Source organism: Pezoporus wallicus, unplaced genomic scaffold, assembly GCF_028554395.1.
Source record: "Pezoporus wallicus isolate ANWC-B61680 ecotype Strahan unplaced genomic scaffold, APGP_CSIRO_Pwel_v1 contig_14371, whole genome shotgun sequence".
Classification (NCBI taxonomy): domain Eukaryota; kingdom Metazoa; phylum Chordata; class Aves; order Psittaciformes; family Psittacidae; genus Pezoporus; species Pezoporus wallicus.
The window spans coordinates 1-22,412 of record NW_026636416.1 but is presented as its reverse complement, the minus strand read 5'-3'; the positions used below and the strand labels follow the sequence as shown (position 1 = coordinate 22,412).

At 62.0% G+C, this 22,412-nt stretch overlaps 1 protein-coding gene across 1 annotated transcript; it reads right to left on the bottom strand.

Moving 5' to 3' along the window:
- Positions 1 to 301: 301 nt before the first annotated feature.
- KDM5C (lysine demethylase 5C) lies at positions 302 to 21,408 on the bottom strand (the record flags this gene model as incomplete). The annotated part of the gene is made up of 25 exons (XM_057400239.1): positions 302 to 487; positions 1,429 to 1,628; positions 2,818 to 2,875; positions 3,493 to 4,020; positions 5,344 to 5,478; positions 5,563 to 5,742; positions 6,390 to 6,528; positions 7,186 to 7,547; positions 9,196 to 9,292; positions 10,773 to 10,920; positions 12,409 to 12,533; positions 13,883 to 14,064; positions 14,164 to 14,358; positions 14,934 to 15,053; positions 15,581 to 15,743; positions 17,018 to 17,199; positions 17,297 to 17,455; positions 17,540 to 17,659; positions 18,567 to 18,725; positions 18,828 to 19,018; positions 19,853 to 19,976; positions 20,069 to 20,203; positions 20,830 to 21,000; positions 21,092 to 21,214; positions 21,322 to 21,408. Coding segments are annotated over 25 exons (4,269 nt in total), but the record flags the coding sequence as incomplete, so codon positions are not given.
- Positions 21,409 to 22,412: the final 1,004 nt, after the last annotated feature.

Here is a 22,412-nt window from a genome sequence, read left to right as displayed (position 1 = left end):
CCCATACTCCTAACACACCCCATATCCCATAACCCCCCCATGTTCAAGACCCCCCCATAACCCCCCCATGCTCCTCTTAACCCCCCCCATAACGCCCCCATGCTCCTCTTAAGACTCCCCATAACCCCCCCATGCTCTTCTTAAACCCCCCCCCGTAACCCCCCCATGCTCCTCTAAAGACCCCCCCATAACCCCCCATGCTCAAGACCGCCCCATACCTTATAACCCCCCCTCATACCCCCAGCACCCCTTCTTCACCCCATAGAGTCCCTATAACCCCCCCCCCCAACCCCATACTGACCCCTGGCGCGTGGGGGCCTGGCGTGGGGCTCTCCCCAGGGGCCCCCCCATCGGGCCCCCGACTCCTCTTTGGCTCCAGCTCCTCCTTGGCCAGGGGGGGGAGGTCCCCCCGCTCCCCCCTGCGCTTCCGACGGCGCTCGGGGTCCCGGCCTCGGGCACGAGCCCCCCTGCGCTCCGCCTGCTCCAGCTATGGGGCAGGGAGGGGGGGGGTCACACACCCCATCGGTGACACCCCCCCCCCCCCCTTAGCTTCAGGGGTGTCCCCATAAGGATTGAGGGGGGGGTTGGGGAGCCTGACTTGAGAGGGGCAGGGGCTGCAACTGGGGGTCCCTGGGGTGATTTTGGGGGCCCCCAGTGGGGTTTTAGGGTCCTGACCATGAGAAGAAGGGGGAAAAGGGTGGGGGTCTGGGGAGGGGTTTGGGGGGGGGGGTGGTTTTGGGGTGTTTCTGAGCTGGTTTTGGGGTGTTTTGGGGCTGTTTTGAGCCTGGTTTTGGGGTGCTTTCAGGCTCTTTGGGTGTTTCTGGGCTGGTTTCTGGGTGTTTTGGGGCTGTTTTGAGCTGTTCTGGGGGTTGGTTTTGGGGTGGCTTCAGGGTGCTCTGGAGGCTGGTTTTGGGGTGGTTTCATGGTGGTTTTATGGCCTGTTTGGGGCTCATTTCAAGGTGGTTTTGGGGCATTTTTCAGTGTGTTTTGAGGCTGTTTTGAACTGTTCCGGGGGCTCTTCTCAGTGTGGTTTCGGGCTGGTTCTGGGGCTGGTTTTGGGCGGTTTGGGGGTGTTTTGGGCTGTTCTGGGGCTGTTCTCAGTGTGGGTTTGGGCTGGTTTGGGGCCGGTTCTGGGCCTGGTTTTTTTGGGTGTTTTGAGGCTGTTTTCAGGCTGTTTTCGGGGTGTTTTGGGTCTGTTTCAGGGCTGTTTTCGGGGTGTTTTGAGGCTGTTTTCAGGCTGTTTTTGGGGTGTTTTGGGTCTGTTTCAGGGCTGTTTTCGGGGTGTTTTGGGTCTGTTTCAGGGCTGTTTTCGGGGTGTTTTGGGGCCGGTTCTGGGGCCGTTTTTGGGGTGTTTTGGGTCTGTTTCAGGGCTGTTTTCGGGGTGTTTCGGGGCCGGTTCTGGGGCCGTTTTTGGGGTGTTTTGGGTACCTCGAGCAGGAGGCGGAAGAGCGCCACGGGCGGGGGCCGCGCCGCCTGCAGCAGCCTCCAGATGCTCTGGGCCTCGTCGAGCGTCACCTCCAGGAGGTCGCCCTCCATCATCAGCTCCTCCAGGGGCCGCCGCGCCGCCTCCGCCAGCTCCAGCACCGGGCCCTGCAGCCGCGGCAGCGCCGCGCTCAGCGCCTCCAGCTCTGCGGGGGGGGGGGGGGGAGATGACGTCATGGGGAGACACCGTGACGTCATCAGGGGGGACACGGAGACGTCACGGTACCATAGGGACACCAGGGACACGACGTCACCATGGGGACACTGTGACGTCATGGAGGCACTGTGATGGCATGGGTAGACTGTGAGGTCATGGGGACACCGTGATGTCATGGTACCATAGGGACACCAGGGACATGATGTCACCATGACGTCATGGGGACACTGTGATGTCATGGGTAGACACTGTGACGTCATCAGGGGGACACAGTGATGTCATGGTACCATAGGGACACCAGGGACAAGATGTCACCATGGGGACACCATGACGTCATGGGGACACTGTGATGTCATCGGGGGGACACCATGACGTCATGGGGACACTGTGATGTCATCGGGGGGACACAGGGACGTCATGCGGAAACACTGTGACATCATCAGGGGAACACCGTGACGTCATGGGGACACTGTGATGTCATGGGGAGACTGACATCATGGGGACAGCATGACATCATGGCACCATAGGGACATCAGGAACACGACGTCACCATGGGGACACTGTGACGTCATGGAGGCACTGTGATGTCATGGGTAGACTGTGAGGTCATGGGGACACCGTGATGTCATGGTACCATAGGGACACCAGGGACATGATGTCACCATGGGGACACCATGACGTCATGGGGGCGCTGTGATGTCATCGGGGGGATACAGGGACGTCATGCGGAGACACGGTGACATCATCAGGGGAACACTGTGACATCATGGGGACACTGTGATGTCATGGGGAGACTGTGACATCACGGTACCATAGGGACACCAGGGACAAGATGTCACCATGGGGACACCGTGACGTCATGGGGACACTGTGATGTCATCGGGGGGACACCATGACATCATGGGGACACTGTGACATCACGGTACCATAGGGACACCAGGGACAAGATGTCACCATGGGGACACTGTGACCTCATGGGGAGACTGACATCATGGGGACACCGTGATGTCATGGCACCATAGAGACACCCAGGGACATGATGTCACCATGGGGACACTGTGACATCATGGGGACACCATGACATCATGGTACCATAGGGTCACCAGGGACATGACATCACCATGAGGACCTTGTGACATCACAGCACCATGGGGATACCCCCGGGGATCCCCTCTCACCCGAGGACAAGGCTCCGTTCTTCTCCGGGCTGAGCCCATCGCCGTTCTCCACCGACACCTTGGGGGGGGACGGGGACGGACACGGATTTAGGGTGGGGGGCACCCAGCTTCCCCAAGCCCCAAAACCCACCCCATGGCCCTGCCCCACACCCACCCCCACTGCAAACCCAATCCCCACTGCACCTGTCCCACCCCCATCCCCACCCCATGGCCCTGCCCCACACCCACCCCCACTGCAAACCCAATCCCCACTGCACCTGTCCCACCCCCATCCCCACCCCATGGCCCTGCCCCACACCCACCCCACTGCAAACCCTAATCCCCACCACCCCTGCCCCACCCCCATCCCTCCTCCCCAGCCCCATCCTCCTGCCCCATCCTCACCCCATGGCCCTGCCCCACCCCCATCCCTCCACCCCATCCCCATCCTCCTGCCCCATCCCCACCCCATGGCCCTGCCCTACACCCACCCCACTGCAAACCCTAATCCCCACCACCCCTGCCCCACACCCATCCCTCCTCCCCAGCCCCATCCTCCTGCCCCATCCTCACCCCATGGCCCTGCCCCACCCCCATCCCCCCCACCCCACCCCCACCCCATCCATCCCACCCCAACCCCTCCTCCCCACCCCCATCCCACCCCCCTACCCCCCCAATCCCCCCCCCCACCACCACCTTGGTCTGTTCGTTCCGCACCGCCTCCCTCAAGGCCCCGTCTCCTCCGTCCCCATGGAGCCGATGCCGCAGCCCCGCCAAGCGCTCCAAGGGCCCGGCCACGTCGGGCGATGCCAGGAGCTGCCGGGCCCGGTCCTGCCAGGTCATGGCTCTCTCGGTGAGGCACTGCAGGGCCTCGCCCTCGGGCAGGCGCACCGGGAGCTTCTGCAGGGCCACGAGCAGGGCCAGGATGGTCTCGAGGCGCGGGCGGCGCGAGCGCTGGCACAGCGGGCACAGGAACTTGGCTTCCCACTCCCACCACGCCGGAGACGGCTTCTGGGAGCCCAGGCGAGGCCACGGCACGCAGGAGCCGTGGAACCAGTCCCGGCAGAGCTGGCACTGGAGCATGGCCGGGCCCGGGGGCTGCCCGCACACGCAGGACGGGGGCCCGGGCCCCGGTAGAGGGGGGGCGGCCTTGTGGGAGTTGGCGAGGCGCAGGCGGAGCATCCCCTCCTTCTCCTTCTGCTCGCCCTCCTTGAAGGCCACGATCTGGGGAGGAGGAGGAGGGGGGTTAGAAATGGGGGGGGGGGGCACGGATTGAGTGGGGAGGGATGGGAAGGGAAAGGGGTGAGAGCAGAAGGACAACGGGACTGAGGGGAAAAGGATGATGGGATGGAGCGGAAAGAGTGGAAAAGGACATTGGGATCAAGGGGAAAAGGGAAATGGGATGGAGTGGAGGGCACAGATTGAGTGGGGAGGGATGGGAAGGGAAAGGGGTGAGAGCAGGACAGTGGGATTGAGGGGAAAAGGATGATGGGATGGAGCGGAAAGAGTGGAAAAGGACACTGGGATCAAGGGGAAAAGGGAAATGGGATGGAGTGGAGGGCACAGATTGAGTGGGGAGGGATGGGAAGGGAAAGGGGTGAGAGCAGGACAGTGGGATTGAGGGGAAAAGGATGATGGGATGGAGCGGAAAGAGTGGAAAAGGACAACGGGATTGAGGGGAAAAGGATGATGGGATGGAGCGGAAAGAGTGGAAAAGGACACTGGGATCAAGGGGAAAAGGGAAATGGGATGGATTGGAAAGAGTGGAAAAGGACACTGGGATCAAGGGGAAAAGGGAAATGGGATGGAGTGGAGGGCACAGATTGAGTGGGGAGGGATGGGAAGGGAAAGGGGTGAGAGCAGGACAGTGGGATTGAGGGGAAAAGGATGATGGGATGGAGCGGAAAGAGTGGAAAAGGACAACGGGATTGAGGGGAAAAGGATGATGGGATGGAGCGGAAAGAGTGGAAAAGGACAACGGGATTGAGGGGAAAAGGGAAATGGGATGGATTGGAAAGAGTGGAAAAGGACACTGGGATCAAGGGGAAAAGGGAAATGGGATGGAGTGGAGGGCACAGATTGAGTGGGGAGGGATGGGAAGGGAAAGGGGTGAGAGCAGGACAGGATCATAAGGGAAATAAAGACATTGGAACTGAGTGGGAAAGGACACTGGGATTGAGTGGGATCAAGTGGAAAAGGACACTGGGATCAAGGGGAAAAGGACGTTGGAACTGGGTGGGAAAGGGCACTGGGATTGAGTGGGATCAAGTGGAAAAGGACACTGGGATCAAGGGGAAAAGGACGTTGGAACTGGGTGGGAAAGGACACTGGGATCGAGTGGGATCAAGTGGAAAAGGACACTGGGATCAAGGGAAATAAAGACATTGGAACTGAGTGGGAAAGGGCACCGGGATCAAGGGGAGGGCACTGGGACGGGTCGGATGGAGACGGTTTGGGCTGCAGCCCCGGAGCAAGGCACCCGCTCCTGGCCCCGGCTGCCGCTCAGCTCCACCGCCGGCACCCCAGGAGCCGGGCCGCGGCGCTCACCACAGCTCCGGGATCCCGCAGGTCCTGCGCCGAGAGCCCCAAGCTCTCAGCATCCAGTTTATAGAGCCCGGGCTCCTGCCGCCACTTGAGCCGCTTGCTGCTGTCGGAGCCGGCGTCGGCGCAGGGGCACAGCACCTACAGAGGGGTGCCCATAGGCGGGTGGGTGGGGGGGGGTCCCAGGGGGGTGTCTGAGGGCTCCCCCCCCCCGGCAGCACCCACCTCGAGCAGGGTGTAGCAGGAATTCCTCTTGAGGAAGGTGCGGGAGGCTTTGTCCCGCCAGGAATGCGCGGAGCCCACCTGCACCTCGAGCTGCCGCAGCTCCTCCAGGCGCACGGGCAGGTCCCGACCCACGGCCACCAGCCCCTCCAGGTCATCCAGGCACGGGTAATGGTCCCCGTTCTATGGGGCAGGGGGGGGGGGACACACAGGGATAATGGGGGGAGAGAGAGCCCCACACACTCCATGGGGTCTGGAATGCTTCTCCCTACCCTTGACATATGGGGCAGGCCCCTTATTCCCTATTAATACAGGGGCACTGCCCTTATCCCTGCCTAGATATAGGGGGAAAAGCCCCCAGATGCCTTCTCCCCCACCCTATATGGGGGGCAGCTCCCTTATCCCCCTGCAAATAAACATATGAGGGGCAGCCCCAATAGCCTGCCTAAACCTATGGGGCCAGGCCCTTTATCCCCCCCTAGATATATGGGGGGCAGCCCCTTTATCCCCCCTAGATATATGGGGGGCAGCCTCTTTATTCCCCCTATATATAGGGGGCAGCCCCTTTATCCCCCCCTAGATATATGGGGGGCAGCCCCGTTATCTCCTCCTAGATATATGGGGGGCAGCCCCTTATTCACCCCCCCAGATACATGGGGGGCAGCCCCTTTATCCCCCCATGATATATGGGGGGCAGCCCCCTTACCCCATCCATGAACACAGGGACAACCCCGTTATCCCCTCCTCGATCGATGGGAAAGCAGAGCCCCTTTATCCCCCCCCCGACACTTATGGGGCAGCCCCAGCCCCACGGGGGTCCCGCCCCCCACCTGGATCTCCTCCACATCCGCGATCCAGGCGCGGGCCTTGGCCAGGGCCTCCTTCAGGGCCTGGATGTTGGGAAGCAGCGCTGGGATGTTCTCGGCCTCCTTGATGATGGCGGCCAGCGTGGCCGGGGGGTGCTTCTGCCTATGGGGTGGGGGGCACACACATGGGGCTGGCTGCTCAAGCCACCCCACACAAACACACACACATGGGGGGGTCACCCCCTTATCCCCCCATACAAACACATGGGGGGGTCACCCCCTTATCCCTATACAAACACACATGGGGTGCACCCCTTTTTCCCCCCATACAAACACACATGGGGGGGTCACCCCCTTATCCCCCCCATACAAACACATGGGGGTGTCACCCCCTTATCCCTCCTATACAAACACACATGGGGTGCACCCCTTTTTCCCCCTATACAGACACACACGGGGGGGTCACCCCCTTATCCCCCCTATACAAACACACATGGGGTGCACCCCTTTATCCCCCCCATACAAACACACAGGGGGGGTCACCCCTTTATCCCCCCTATACAAACACACGGGGGGGTCACCCCCTTATCCCCCCCATACAAACACATGGGGGGGTCACCCCCTTATCCCCCCCATACAAACACATGGGGGATTCACCCCCTTATCCTCCCCACACAAACACATGGGGGTGTCACCCCCTTATCCCCCTATACAAACACACATGGGGTGCACCCCTTTTTCCCCCCATACAAACACACATGGGGGGGGGGTCACCCCCTTATCCCCCCCATACAAACTGGGGGGGGGGGCACTGCCTGACCTGGCCTCCAGGCACATCTGCGCCTTCTCCTCCCAGCGCTGGGCGATGGTGAGCAGCTCCTGCAGCTCGGCCATGGCCGCGTCCACGGCGGGGCTGGGGGCCACGGTGCGGCCGGCCTGGATGAGGCCCCTCATGACGGGCAGGGGGACGCGGGCGCGGGGCCCCCGCAGCGTGGCCCTCACCTCCTCGAGCCACTCGCCCTGGGCCAGCTGCCGCTGGAGCCGCCGGCCCTCGGGCACCTCCACCCCCAGGTGGGAGCCGCGCTCCAGCAGCGCCCGCAGGGCCCCCGGAGCCACAGGGGGGGAAACGTCCAGGGCGGAGCGGGCCTCGGCTTGGAACTGCTCCACGCGGTCCAGGAGGGCCTGGGGATGGGGAGAAGGGAAGGGGTGAGGGGGGTGGGGATGGGGAGAAGGGAAGGGGTGAGGGGGGGTGGGGATGGGGGGGTGGGGATGGGGGTGAAGGGGGAGTGAGGGGGGATGGGGAGAAGGGAAGGGGTGAGGGGGGGGTGGGGATGGGGGTGAGGGGGGGTGGGGATGGGGAGAAGGGAAGGGGTGAGGGGGGGTGGGGATGGGGAGATGGGAAGGGATGAGGGGGGGTGGGGATGGGGGTGAGGGGGGGTGGGGCTGGGGAGAAGGGAAGGGGTGGGGGGGGTGGGGATGGGGAGAAGGGAAGGGGTGGGGGGGTGGGGAAGGGGTGAGGGGGGGTGGGGATGGGGAGAAGGGAAGGGGTGGGGGGGGTGGGGATGGGGGGGAAGGGAAGGGGTGAGGGGGGGTGGGGATGGGGAGAAGGGAAGGGGTGGGGGGGGTGGGGATGGGGGGGAAGGGAAGGGGTGAGGGGGGGGTGGGGATGGGGGGGTGTTGGGATGGGGAGAAGGGAAGGTGTGAGGGGGGGGTGTTGGGATGGGGGGGGGAAAGGAGGGGATAGATGGAGGGTGTGGGGATGGATGGAGGGGAAAGGGGATGGGGGTGGATGGAGGGCACCGGGATGATGGAGAAGGGGAGGGGGGGATGGATGGAGGGCATTGAGATTGATGGAGGGCACTGGGATGGAGGGTGTTGGGATTGATGGAGGGCATTGGGATGGATGGAGGGTACCAGGATGAGGGAGAAGGGGAGGGGGATGGATGGAGGGTGTTGGGATGGATGGAGGGTTCCAGGATGGATGCAGGGTACCAGGATGAGGGGCAAAGGGCACTGGGATGGAGGGGAAAGGGGATGGGGATGGATGGAGGGCGTTGGGATGCATGGAGGGTGTGGGGATGGATGGAGGGTACCAGGATGGAGGGGAAAGGGGAAGGGGATGGATGGATGGTGTGGGGATGGATGGAGGGCATTAGGATGGAGGGGAAAGGGCACTGGGATGGAGGGAAAAGGGGATGAGGATGGATGGAGGGCGCTGGGATGGACGGAGGGCACTGGGGTTGATGGAGTGCATTGACATCGAGCAGGACACTGGGATGAGGGGAAAAGGGCACCGGGATCAAGTGGAGAAGGATACTGGGATGGAGAGCAGAAGGATACTGGGATGGAGAGCAGAAGGACATTGGGATGGAGAGCAGAAGGACTTTGGGATGGAGAGCAGAAGGACATTGGGATGGAGTGCAGAAGGATACTGGGATGGAGAGCAGAAGGATACTGGGATGGAGAGCAGAAGGATACTGGGATGGAGAGCAGAAGGATACTGGGATGGAGAGCAGAAGGATACTGGGATGGAGAGCAGAAGGATACTGGGATGGAGAGCAGAAGGATACTGGGATGGAGAGCAGAAGGACATTGGGATGGAGTGCAGAAGGATACTGGGATGGAGAGCAGAAGGACATTGGGATGGAGTGCAGGACACCGGGAGTGAGAGGGAAAGGGCCCTGGGATGGGCTGAACGTAGATGCTTTGGGGGCAGTGCTCAGGGCTCAGTGTCCCTGCCCCTGGAACCGGACGATGCTCAGGTCCTTCCCAACGCCCCATTCCACGCTCCCGCAATGGGGGGGACAAGGAAGGGCCCCCCCCAGCTCACCTGGACCTCCCCGATCTGGTGCATGACGCAGGGCAGGTGATTCATCTGCTCCAGGAAGCTGCGCAGCTCCTCCACCGTCAGCGAGGGGGCAGGGACCCTGCGACAGGGGCAGCCGTCAGCCATGGGGACAGGATGGGGACATGGGGGGTGCCCGAGCTCCATAGGGGACAGGATGGGGACATGGGGGGGCCTGAGCTCCATAGGGGACAGGATGGGAACATGGGGGGCCTGAGCTCCATAGGGGACAGGATGGGGACATGGGGGGCCTGAGCTCCATAGGGGACAGGATGGGGACATGGGGGGTGCCCGAGCTCCATAGGGGACAGGATGGGGACATGGGGGGCCTGAGCTCCATAGGGGACAGGATGGGGACATGGGGGGGCCTGAGCTCCATAGGGGACAGGATGGGGACATGGGGGGGCCTAAGCTCCATAGGGGACAGGATGGGGACATGGGGAGCCTGAGCTCCATAGGGGACAGGATGGGGACATGGGGGGCCTGAGTTCCATAGGGGACAGGATGGGGACATGGGGGGGCCTGAGTTCCATAGGGGACAGGATGGGGACACTGGGGGGGCTGAGCTCCATAGGGGACAGGATGGGGACATGGGGGGGCCTGAGCTCCATAGGGGCAGGATGGGGACATGGGGGGGGGCTGAGCTCCATAGGGGACAGGATGGGGACATGGGGGGTGCCCGAGCTCCATAGGGGACAGGATGGGGACATGGGGGGGCCCGAGCTCCATAGGGGACAGGATGGGGCAATACAGGGATGAGAAGGAGCCGGGACGGTGATGCAGAGAGGATGCTGTGGCCACCATAGGAACCCCATATGGATACCATAGGGCCACCTTAGGTCCACCCTAGGGACACCATAGGGCCACCCTAGGGACACAATAGGGCCACCAAAGAGCCACCATGGGGCCACTCTAGGGTCACTACAGGGCCATCATGGGGCCACCATGGCGCCACCTTAGGGACACCATGGGGACACCATTGAGCCACCACGGGACACCATGGGGCCACCATAGGATCACCTTAGGGACACCATGGGAACACCATAGAGACAACATAGGGACACCACAGGGCCACCATGAGGCCACCACAGGGACACCCTAGGGCCCCCTTAGAGCCACCATAGGGACACCTTAGAGCCACCATAGGGACACCATAGGGACACCCCAGGGCCACCTGAGAGCCACCCTAGGGCCACCATAGGGTCACCATAAGAACACCACAGGGAAACCATAGGGCCACCTTAGAGCCACCATAGGGACGCCATAGCACCACCACGGGGCCACCTTAGAGCCACCACAGGGACACGATAGGGTCACCATAAGGACATCCTAGGGCCCCCTTAGAGCCACCATAGGGACACCATAGCACCACCATGGGGCCACCTTAGAGCCACCATAGGGACACCATAGCACCACCATGGGGCCACCTTAGAGCCACCATAGGGACACCATAGCACCACCATGGGGCCACCTTAGAGCCACCATAGGGACACCATAAGGACACTACAGGGCCACCACAGGGCCACCTTAGGGCCCCCATGAGGCCACCCCGGGGCACTCACCCGGTCTCCTGGGAGCTGATGAGCCCCAGGGCCTCGGCCACGCAGCGCTCGGCCTGGCCCAGGCACCCCTTGAGCCGGTGCAGGAGCTCGTTCTCGGGGAACTTCCGCTCCCGCGCCTCCGACTCCAGTGCCCGCAGCTCCTCCAGCGCTGGGCACCCATGGGGAGGGGGGGTCAGGGGGGCTGGGGCACCCCGAGAGCACCAAACCCATCCCGAGAGCCCCAAACCCCATCCCGAGAGCACCAAACCCCATCCCGAGAGCCCCAAACCCCATCCCGAGAGCACCAAACCCCATCCCGAGAGCCCCAAACCCATCCCGAGAGCCCCAAACCCACCCTGAGAGCCCCAAACCCCATCCCGAGAGCCCCAAACCCCATCCCGAGAGCTCCAAACCCCATCCCGAGAGCCCCAAACCCCATCCCGAGAGCACCAAACCCCATCCCGAGAGCCCCAAACCCCATCCCGAGAGCCCCAAACCCATCCCGAGAGCCCCAAACCCACCCTGAGAGCACCAAACCCCATCCCGAGAGCCCCAAACCCCATCCCGAGAGCCCCAAACCCCATCCCGAGAGCACCAAACCCCATCCCGAGAGCCCCAAACCCCATCCCGAGAGCCCCAAACCCATCCCGAGAGCCCCAAACCCACCCCGAGAGCCCCAAACCCCATCCCGAGAGCACCAAACCCATCCCGAGAGCCCCAAACCCACCCCGAGAGCCCCAAACCCCATCCCGAGAGCCCCAAACCCCATCCCGAGAGCACCAAACCCCATCCCGAGAGCCCCAAACCCCATCCCGAGAGCCCCAAACCCATCCCGAGAGCCCCAAACCCACCCCGAGAGCACCAAACCCCATCCCGAGAGCCCCAAACCCACCCTGAACCCACCCCCGAGAGCCCCAACCCCCCCGGGCCCCAAAACCCCCACACCCCCAACCCCCCCAACTCCCTCCTCTTGACCCTCTCCTAGTGACCCCCCCAGGCCTGTTTTTAACCCCCCCAAACCCCTGTCGATGCCCACTACCCCCTTATAGACCTCCCCACCCCTCTTGTTGATGCTCCAATCACCTGAGCCCCCAAACCCCTTCCTGCCCCCCCAAACCCCTTCCTGCCCCTCCCAAGCCCCTTCCTATCCCCCCCAAACCCCTTCCTGCCCCCCCAACCCCTCTCTCTGACCCCCCAACCTCTTCCTACCCCCCCAAACCCCTTCCTACCCCTCCCAAACCCCTTCCTGCCCCCCCAAACCTCTCTCTCTGACCCCCCAAACCCTTCCTACCCCTCCCAAACCCCTTCCTGCCCCCCCAACCCCTCTCTCTGACCCCCCAACCTCTTCCTACCCCCCAAACCCCTTCCTACCCCTCCCAAACCCCTTCCTGCCCCCCCAACCCCTCTCTCTGACCCCCCAACCTCTTCCTACCCCCCAAACCCCTTCCTACCCCTCCCAAACCGCTTCCTGCACCCCCAGCCCCTCTCTCTGACCTCCCAACCCCTTCCTGCCCCCCAACCCCTTCCTACCCCTCCCAAACCCCTTCCTGCCCCCCCAACCCCTCTCTCTGTCCCCCCAACCCCTTCCTACCCCCCCAAACCCCTTCCTGCCCCCCCCAGCCCCCTTTGCCACCCCCCCCAGCCCCCCCCAGCTCACTCCTCTTGCGCCCGTCCTCCACCTCCAGCGCCATTCGCACTTTGTTGGCCCAAGTGTCGAAGGACTCGGCCCGAACCTTCAGCTTGTGCAGCATGGCCGGGAGCTCGTCCAGCGTGTACCGGTACCTGGGGGGCAAGGGGGGGCAGAAAGGGGGTTGGGGAGGCACAAAGGGGATTAGGGGGGCACAAAGGGGGGTTCGGGGGGGCACAAAGGAGGGTTGGGGGGTAGAGAAGGGGGGGCAGAAAGGGGGTGTGGGGGGTCAGAAAGGGGGTTGGGGGGGCAGAAAACGGGGGTTGGGGGGGGCAGAAAATGGGGGTTGAGGGGTCAGCAAAGGGGGTTCGGGGTGGTCAGAAAGGGGGGTTGGGGGGGCAGGAAGGGGTTGAGGGGCAGGAAGAGGTTGGGGGGGCAGGAAGGGGTTCGGGGGAGTCAGAGAGAGGGGTTGGGGGGTCAGCAAAGGGGGTTGGGGGGTCAGCAAGGGGGGTTGGGGGGGTCAGAAAGGGGGGTTGGGGGGGCAGGAAGGGGTTGAGGGGCAGGAAGAGGTTGGGGGGGGCAGGAAGGGGTTCAGGGGAGTCAGAGAGAGGGGTTGGGGAGTCAGAGAGAGGGGTTGGGGAGTCAGCAAGGGGGGTTGGGGGGGTCAGAAAGGGGGGTTGGGGGGTCAGAAAGGGGTTGGGAGGCAGGAAGGGGATTGGGGGATCAGCAAGGGGGGTTGGGGGGGTCAGAAAGGGGGGTTGGGGGGTCAGCAAAGGGGGTTGGGGGGGTCAGAAGGGGGGTTGGGGGGTCAGAAAGGGGTTGGGAGGCAGGAAGGGGATTGGGGGATCAGCAAGGGGGGTTGGGGGAGCAGGAAGGGGATTGGGGGGTCAGAAAGGGGTTGAGGGGCAGGAAGAGGTTGGGGGGGGCAGGAAGGGGTTCAGGGGAGTCAGAGAGAGGGGTTGGGGGGTCAGCAAAGGGGGGTTTGGGGGGTCAGAAAGGGGATTCCAGGGGTCAGAAAAGGGATTCAGGGATGCTGGGAGCACCTGGTTGTGCACATTGAGAGCCACAGCACATCTGGCCCATCCCCACAGCCCCCACTATGGGGGCACCGAGACCCCCAGCACCCCCAAACCATCCCCATGGCCCCCATTATGGGCACGCTGAGCCTCCCAGCACCCCCAAACCATCCCCACGGCCCCCACTATGGGGGCACCGAGACCCCCAGCACCCTCAAATCATCGCCACGGCCACTCCTATGGGCAGACTGAAACCCCCAGCACCCCCAAACCATCCCCACGCCCCCCACTATGGCCACACTAACACCTAAATCACCCCCAAACCATCCCCATGGGCACACCCAGACCCCCCCCCACCCCTAAACCACCCCCGTATCACCCATCAACCCCCCCCAATACCCCCAAACCCCCTTTGCATCACCTCTTCCACCGCCCCCAGCACCCTCAGACGGTACCATAACCCCCCCCAAACACCCTTCTCCTTGTACCTGAGGTACTGCTTGCTGCGGGGGCACTTGCACAGATCATCCATGTGGTAGAGGCAGACGAGACACTGGGGGCAGTCGTAGCAGGCCAGGGCCGAGAGGAAACACGTTGTCTTGCACTTGTCGCACTGCCGCTCGTCGTCGGGCAGCAGCTCGAACGCCTCCCTCTCGGCCTCCGTGATGCCCTAGGGAGCGGGGCACGAAGAGCATCCCTTAGCCCTCAATGGGGTTTGGAAAGGGGGGGGGGGTGGTCTGTAAGGGGTTTTCCCCCCCCCTCCCCTTACCTTTTCCAGCAGTGCTTTCCGCAGCTTCCTCTCCTCCTGCACCAGGACGAACATCTCCTTGTGCACGGCGGCGGCGAGGTTGAGGTCCAGCTTCTCGGGGCACGCGGCCATCTTACAGATGAGCTCCTCGTGGGAGAAGACGCAGTAACGGCGCAGGCGGCGGTAGTGCTCGATGCATTGCCTGCCAGCAGGGAGCTGGGGGGGGGGCAGAACGTGAGGGACCCCCCAAAAACCGCAAGGGGACCCCGGTTTGGTACCCAGAAACGCGCCCCGGGGGTGATGCGCAAGCCAGGCGCCACCCGCATCCCATCGCGATGCTTCGCTCGTGCTGAATCCTGCTTAGCCATGGGGAGGTGGAATGGGTTTGGGTGTGTTTTGGGGGGAGCAGAACATGAGGGACCCCCAAAAACCACAAGGGGACCCCGGTTTGGTACCCAGAAACGCGCCCCGGGGGTGATGCGCAAGCCAGGCGCCACCTGCATCCCATCGCGATGCTTCACTCGCGCTGAATCCTGCTTAGCCATAGGGAGGTGGAATGGGTTTGGGTGTGTTTTTGGGGGAACAGAACATGAAGGACCCCCAAAAAACCACAAGGGGACCCCGGTTTGGTACCCAGAAACGCGCCCCGGGGGTGATGCGCAAGCCAGGCGCCACCCGCATCCCATTGCGATGCTTCGCTCGCGTTGAATCCTGCTTAGCCATGGGGAGGTTAAAGGGGTTTGGGTGCGTTTTGGGGCCCCCCCCTGTAGTTTGGGGGTGCAGGGGCTAACCCAGTCGGCGGTGCAGAAGTTGACGGCCTCGGCGAAGTTGTAGCCCTGGTTGAAGCCGCTGTGGTAGGCGCGGGGGAAGGTGATGACGAACTCACCGGCGCATTGGTTGGTGCGGACCACCTAAAGGAGGGGGGCGAAGTGGGGGGAAATAGGGGGGTGGCCGGGACACACAGCACCCCAAAACCATCCCTAAGCCCCAAAGGGATGCAGAGCATCCCCAAAGCATTGCCATGGAAATCCCAAGGGGCCCTCAGCACCCCAAAACCATCCCTAAGCCCCAAAGGGATGCAGAGCATCCCCAAAGCATCGCCATGGTCACCCCAAGGTGCCCTCAGCACCCCAAAACCACCCTATGGGCCCAAAGGGATGCAGAGCATCCCCAAAGCATCCCTGTGTCCTGCCTACGGGCACATTGAGACCCACAGCACCCCAAAACCATCCCCATGGCCTCCCTACGGGCACATTAAGACCCACAGCACCCCAAAACCATCCCTATGGCCCCCCCAAGGGATACACAGAGCACCCCCAACCCATCCCCACGGTCCCCCCGTAACGGCACCCCCGAGACCCAGAGCACCCCAAGAGGGTGCCCGCAGCACCCCCAAGCACTGGGCAGGGAGCTTTGGGGGTGTCCCCCCCCCACTCACCGGCACCCCGTGGGCCATGAGGGTGTTGGGGTTCATGAGGGTGACGAGCTGGTGCAGGAGGTCCGGTTGGCTCTCGAACAGCTCCGGCGTCAGCTTCTTCATCACCTCCTCGAGGTGCTCGGCGGCGAAGGAGGGGACCCCGTACCACGTCTTGGGCTCCCCCCTATGGGTGCAGGGTCAGGGGTACCCCAGCACCCTCCAGGGGGACCCCAAAACCCTGCCCTGTAACCTCAAAACCCAGCTCCGGATGGAGCCTGGGGGGTTGTAGCATCCCCAAAGCCTCTCTTCGTACCCCATCATCTAGCTCTGGCTTGTGGTACCCCAAAACCTCTCTTCTCACCCCAAAACCCAGCTCTGGATGGAGCCAATGGGTTGTGGCATCCCAAATCCATCCTCTCCCCCTATAACACATCTCAGGTTTGTGGTACCCCAAAACCTCTCTTCTCACCCCAAAACCCAGCTCAGGTTTGTGGTACCCCAAAACCTCTCTTCTCACCCCAAAACCCAGCTCAGGTTTGTGGTACCCCAAAACCTCTCTTCTCACCCCAAAACCCAGCTCTGGATGGAGCCAATGGGTTGTGGCATCCCAAATCCATCCTCTCGCTCCAATAACACGTCTCAGGCTCGTGGTACCCTAAAACCCCTCCTCTTACCCCATTATCTAGCTCTGGCTTGTGGTACCCCAAAACCCAGCTTCGGATGGAGCCAGTGGGTTGTGGCATCCCAAACCCATCCTCTCCCCCTATAACACATCTCAGGTTTGTGGTACCCCAAAACCTCTCTTCTCACCCCAAAACCCATCTCAGGTTTGCGGTACCCAAACCCCCTCTTCTCACCCCAAAACGTCTTTTTTCACCCCCAAACCTCTCTTCTCACCCCAAACCCCATCTCAGGTTTGCGATACCCCCAAACCTCTCTTCTCACCCCAAACCCCATCTCAGGTTTGCGATACCCCAAAACCCCTCTTCTCACCCCAAACCCCATCTCAGGTTTGTGATACCCCAAAACCCCTCTTCTCACCCCAAACCCCATCTCAGGTTTGTGATACCCCAAAACCTCTCACCCCAAAACCCATCTCAGGTTTGCGGTACCCCAAAACCCCTCTTCTCACCCCAAACCCCATCTCAGGTTTGTGATACCCCAAAACCTCTCTTCTCACCCCAAAACCCATCTCAGGTTTGCGGTACCCAAACCCCCTCTTCTCACCCCAAAACGTCTTTTTTCACCCCCAAACCTCTCTTCTCACCCCAAACCCCATCTCAGGTTTGCGATACCCCCAAACCTCTCTTCTCACCCCAAACCCCATCTCAGGTTTGCGATACCCCAAAACCCCTCTTCTCACCCCAAAACCCATCTCAGGTTTGCGGTACCCCAAAACCCCTCCTCTCCCCCCATCCCTCCCAGGCTATGGGGCCGAGCTCAGCCCCATCCCCGCACCAGTGGAGGTAGTTGATGGAGTAGCTCCAGTGGTCCTCGATGTGCCAGCAGAAGGCCGAGAAGACCATGCCCACGTAGAGCCAGGGCACCTTCATCCCGGAGATGTCGGCGTTGATGTGGCACAGCACCGACTGCTTCAGCACCGGCATCACGTTCAGGTTCCAGCCGCTGCCGGCGTATTCCTATAGGGAACCCCCCCCCAGCACACACAATGATGGTCCCTCCCCATCCCAACGCTGAGGCCCTATAGGGCGGCTGGGATGGGGGCTGCCCCATCACCTCCTCCTCGGGGGAGAGCTTGCGTTTGCCGTCGCTGATGGGGAAGCCGCTGCCGAACTCCTTGGAGTGGATGTCGGCGCCGTACTCCACCGTCACGTCCTCCTCGATGCTGTTCACCAGGCGCCAGAACTCCTTCTCCACCAGCTCCGTCGGGACCATCTGAAGCAAAGGGGGTGGTTATGGGGCAATAAAGGGAGGGGGGGTTTCTATGGGGCACGATGTGGGGGGCCAGGGGACACGTACGTGGACGGGCATGTTGAAGTAATCGGCTTTGAAGGCATCGGCCATCTCCCCGAAGCTCTGCAGCGTGTATTCCCGCGTGGCCTGCTCGAAGCCGAAGGCCTCCGGGGGTCGTTTGCACTCCTGGAAGGGGGAGGTGGGGGGGAAAGGGGTGAGGTGGGGGGCTCAGACCCATAGATGGGGGTCCTCAGCCCCACAGAAGGGATATGGGGGTTTTGAATGCCACAGATGGGGAGCTGCAGCCCCGTAGATGGGATAGGAGGCGATGCAAGGAGTTGAGATGGGGGTCCCTAACCCCACAGATGGGACAGGGGGGTCCCCAGCGCCATAGATGGGGGTCTCCAGCCCCATAGAAGGGATATGGGGGTTTTGAATGCCACAGATGGGGAGTCGCAGCCCCATAAATGGGATAGGAGGCGATGCAAGGAGCTGAGATGGGGGTCCCCAGCCCCATAGATGGTGCAGGGGGGTCCCCAGTGCCATAGATGAGGGTCTCCAGCCCCATAGAAGGGATATGGGGGTTTTGAATGCCACAGATAGGGGTCCCCAACCCCATAGATGTGACATGAGGGTCTTTAAGCCCACAGAGGGGGGTCCCCAGCCCCACAGATGGGATAGGACATGATGTAGGGAGTTGAGACAGGGGTCCCCAACCCCACAGATGTGACATGGGGGTCTTTCAGCCCCAGAGATGGGGGTCCCCAGCCCCATAGATGGGATAGAGGTCCCCAAACCCCCAAATACAATGGCACATGATGCATGGGGCTGACCAAGGGGCCTCCAGCCCCACAGGTATGCTCAGACACGAAGCTGCACCTGCCCAGCCCCACATAACAGAGGGGTTCCCCACCCGCATCCCCTCAGCCGGCCCAGACCCACACACTGGTCGTCCCTCACCCCACACATCCAGAACACGCCGCTAAGACGCAGGCTCCCCCCCCCACCCCCAGCCCCATCCCAAGGGTGCTGGGTTGAGCGGTGGGGTGGGGAGGGGGGGGTCTTTGCGTGTGTGTCCCCCCCACATCCTCACCGCCATGACGCATTTGGGGCAGCGCCAGATTCCCTTGGGGATCTCGGGCAGGGGGGGCAGGAGGCAGAAGATGTGGTAGTTGTCATCGCAGCCATCGCACAGCAGCAGCTTGTCATCCTCGTCCCCCCGCGAGCAGATACGGCAGATATAGGAATCCACCTGGGGGGGGACACACAGAAACAAAGGGGTTATAGGGGGGGGTTTGTGCCCCATAGAATGAGGGTCCCGGCCCCATAGCGCTGGGGAGGGGGAACGACTCACAAACTGGCTGTTGCTGTGGCTGCGGCGCAGGCGCATCGTCATCTTGGTGCAGGGCTCGGGGCTGTGCCGCAGCTCCTCCTTCCCCTCCAGGTAGGTCCTGGGGGGGGGGGAGCCCCCCTCGGCCTTGGGTTCGGGGGGCACCGGCTCCTCCTTGACCACCACCGTGGGGGGGCACTCGGGGCCGTCCTTGTCTGGGGGGGGGGCGGGGAAGGAGGGGGTCATGAAGGAATTGGGGGGGTCACAAATGGATTGGGGGGGTTATAGTTAGGGGAGGGCTGTAATTGGGGGGGTCACAGTAGGAATGGGGGGGTCACAGTAGGAATGGGGGGGGTCACAATTGAGGGGGCTCAACAGGATTGGGGGCACAATTGGGGGTTGAAAATAGGATTGGGGAGGTTACAATGGGGGGATCACAATAGGGTTGGGGGGGTCACAATTATGGAAGGGTCACAGTAGGGTTGGGGGTCACAAGGGGGGGTCACAACAGGACTGGGGGGGGGTCACAATGGGAGGGGGTCACAATAGGCCTGGGGGGGGTCACAAAGATGGGGGTCACAATAGGATTAGGGGGGTTACAATGGGAGGGGGTCACAATAGGACTGGGGGGGGTACAATGGGAGGGGGTCACAATAGGCCTGGGGGGGTCACAATGATGGGGGTCACAACAGGATTAGGGGCGTTACAATGGGAGGGGGTCACAACAGGACTGGGGGGTCACAATGATGGGGGTCACAATAGGATTAGGGGGGGTTACAATGGGAACGGGTCACAATAGGCCTGGGGGGGTCACAATGATGGGGGTCACAATAGGATTAGGCGGGTTACAATGGGAGGGGGTCACAATAGGACTGGGGGGGTCACAATTGGATTGGGGGACACAATTGGGGTGTTTCCAATTGGACTGGGGAGGTCACAACAGACTTAAGGCACAAAAGGACTGTGGGGCACAAAAGGATTGGGGGCACAAAAGCACTGGAGGGGGGGAAGGGGTCACAACCACCCCATAACCACCCCCAAGGAGGCACCTTTCTTCCGCAGGGTCTTGTCTTTGGCCACCAGCCCCAAGCCCAACATCTTGGGGCCGGCCCCATAGATCTGCAGCTTCTTCAGCTCCGGGTTCTTCTCGATATCCTCTTCCGTGGGCTCCGGCTATGGGATTATGGGATGGCAGGATCACTGTGTGTGGTGGGGGGGGGATCCCATTGGATTGCTGGGGGTTAGGTTGGTTTTGGGGTGCCCACCTCCTGCTGCAGCCGCTTGGCCCGCCGGCCGTAGCTGTTGAACTTGGAGGGCTGGACCGACTGGCGCAAGGGGATGCTGTGGGGTTTGTACTCCCGGTCCTTCTCCTCGCTCTCAAAGGGCCTCGTGTTGCACTGCTGAAGGGATGAGAGCTTCAGGAGGGCTTTTGGGGGGGGTCTCTATAGGGTCTCTATATGGTATCCATAGGGTCTCTATAGGGTATCCATAGAGCATCAACAGGGTCTCTCTAGGATCTCTATAGGGTATCAGTAGGGTCTCTATAGGGTGTCTATAGGGTATCCAAAGCATATCCAAAGCGTATCCACAGGGAATCTATAGGGTCTCTATAGGGTGTCTATAGGGTGTCCATAGGATATCCATAGGGTCTCTATAGGATATCCATAGGGTCTCTATAGGGTATCCATAGGGTCTCTATAGGATATCCATAGGGTCTCTATAGGGTATCCATAGGGCATCCATAGGGTCTCTATAGGGTACCCATAGGGTCTCTATAGGGTATCCATAGGGCATCCATAGGGTCTCTATAGGGTACCCATAGGGTCTCTATAGGGTGTCCATAGGGTCTCTATAGGGTACCCATAGGGTCTCTATAGGGTGTCCATAGGGTCTCTACAGGGTACCAATAGGCTCTCTATGGGTTCCCCCCCATGCTGTTCCTGTCCCGCGGGGCCGACCCCAAGCTGTGGAACAAGGTTGGTTTTAGGGGTGTCGTCCCCCCCCCGTGCCCCCAACCCCTGCTCACCACCAGGTTGGCTCCAGACTGGTACATCTCATAGGGGTAAATGATGCGCTCGTAGTGGGCCCGCAGCAGGGAGCCGATGTTCTTCCCCGATGGGTAGGAGAGGCGCTGAGCGACGCGGGCCCAGCGCCGGTCCTTGCAGATGGCCTCGTACCCCCCCTCCTCCATCACCACCTAAAACAAAGGGGGGGACACACACATACATAAAGAACCCCCCCATAACTCACCCTTAACCCCCCCCCCCCCGTTTTGGACCCCCCCAAACCTTGCTGAGGCTGTAGAGGTCCAGGATGCGCCGCTCCACATTGGGAATCTTGAGGGAAGAGCCCTGGATCTCCCAGAACTTGGCGATCTGATCCAAGTAGTTGAGCTTCACCCTGGTCTGGGCCTAGTGGGGGGGGAAAGGGGGGGGGGGCAGACTCTGAGCACCCCAAAATCAGCTGGGGATGGAGAGAAAAGGGGGACCCCCCCCCCCCAACCCTCCCCTGAGTTTACCTCCAGCTCATTGAGGCGCTGGATGCGGGGGGTGAACCTGAAGTTGTCCACTTCCACGGCAAAAGGGGGCTGCCAGTCCTGGGCATGGATATGGGGGGGGGGTCAGCAGTGATGGTGTTGTCATCCCCCCCCCCCCGTCATACCCATGCACCCCAAATGAGGGGGTAGCCCTATAGCATCCCTCCACGTTGTGGGGGGGCACCATGGTCCTGGAAGCCTCCATTAAGCTGGGGGGGGGGGGGGCACCAGACTGACCCATGCATGCATCCCGTGTCCCCCCCCCAGACAAGGCACAAGCGGACAAAGGGACCCCCCTCGATGGGGACACACCACAACCGCCCCCCCCCTAAGCAGGAAACATGGGAAGAGGGAGTCATGGGGGGGGGTGGGAACCATCCATTTGGGACCCCCCCCACTTTAAGAGCCCCCCCTCTTTGCCTATGGGGCGCCGGTTGGGGCCGAGCTCCCCCCCCCGCCAGCTCCGGCCGGGCCCCCCCCGCCGCTCGCCAGACAAAGGCTCGGCGGTGGCAGCCATATTGGCCGTGTCACTGTTGTTGTTGTGAGGCCGATGGGGGGGGGAGGGCACACGAGACACGCGAGCCCCCCCCCATAACCCCCTTAACCCCCCATAGCCCTCAGGATGAACCCCAACCCCCCCCCCCCATACCCAGCACAATGGGGGTGTATGGGGGGAGGGGAACAGGGTGACCCCCCCCACTCTGGACTGTGAAGCACCCCCAAAATCCAGCCCCAATGCCCCCCCCCGGACCATAGGCACCAGCTCTGCATGGGGGGGGGGCATGTAAGGGAGGTATTTACCCCCCCCATAGGTGCTCATTGGGTATTTACCCCCAGCCAAGTGGATACAGACCCCATAGAAGAGACATTTACCCCCCCTTGGAGGATTATTTACCCCCTCAAGGGACTATTTACCCCCCCCGGGCATTTACACCCCCTATTAGATAGATACACACCAAGGGGGGGGGCATTTAGGGGGAGGGGGGGCAATTATTCCTTTGGGGGGGCAATTACCCCCCTAAGTTCTCCCCACTCATGGGGGGTAACTAATAGGAAAACACTCCCCTAAGAGG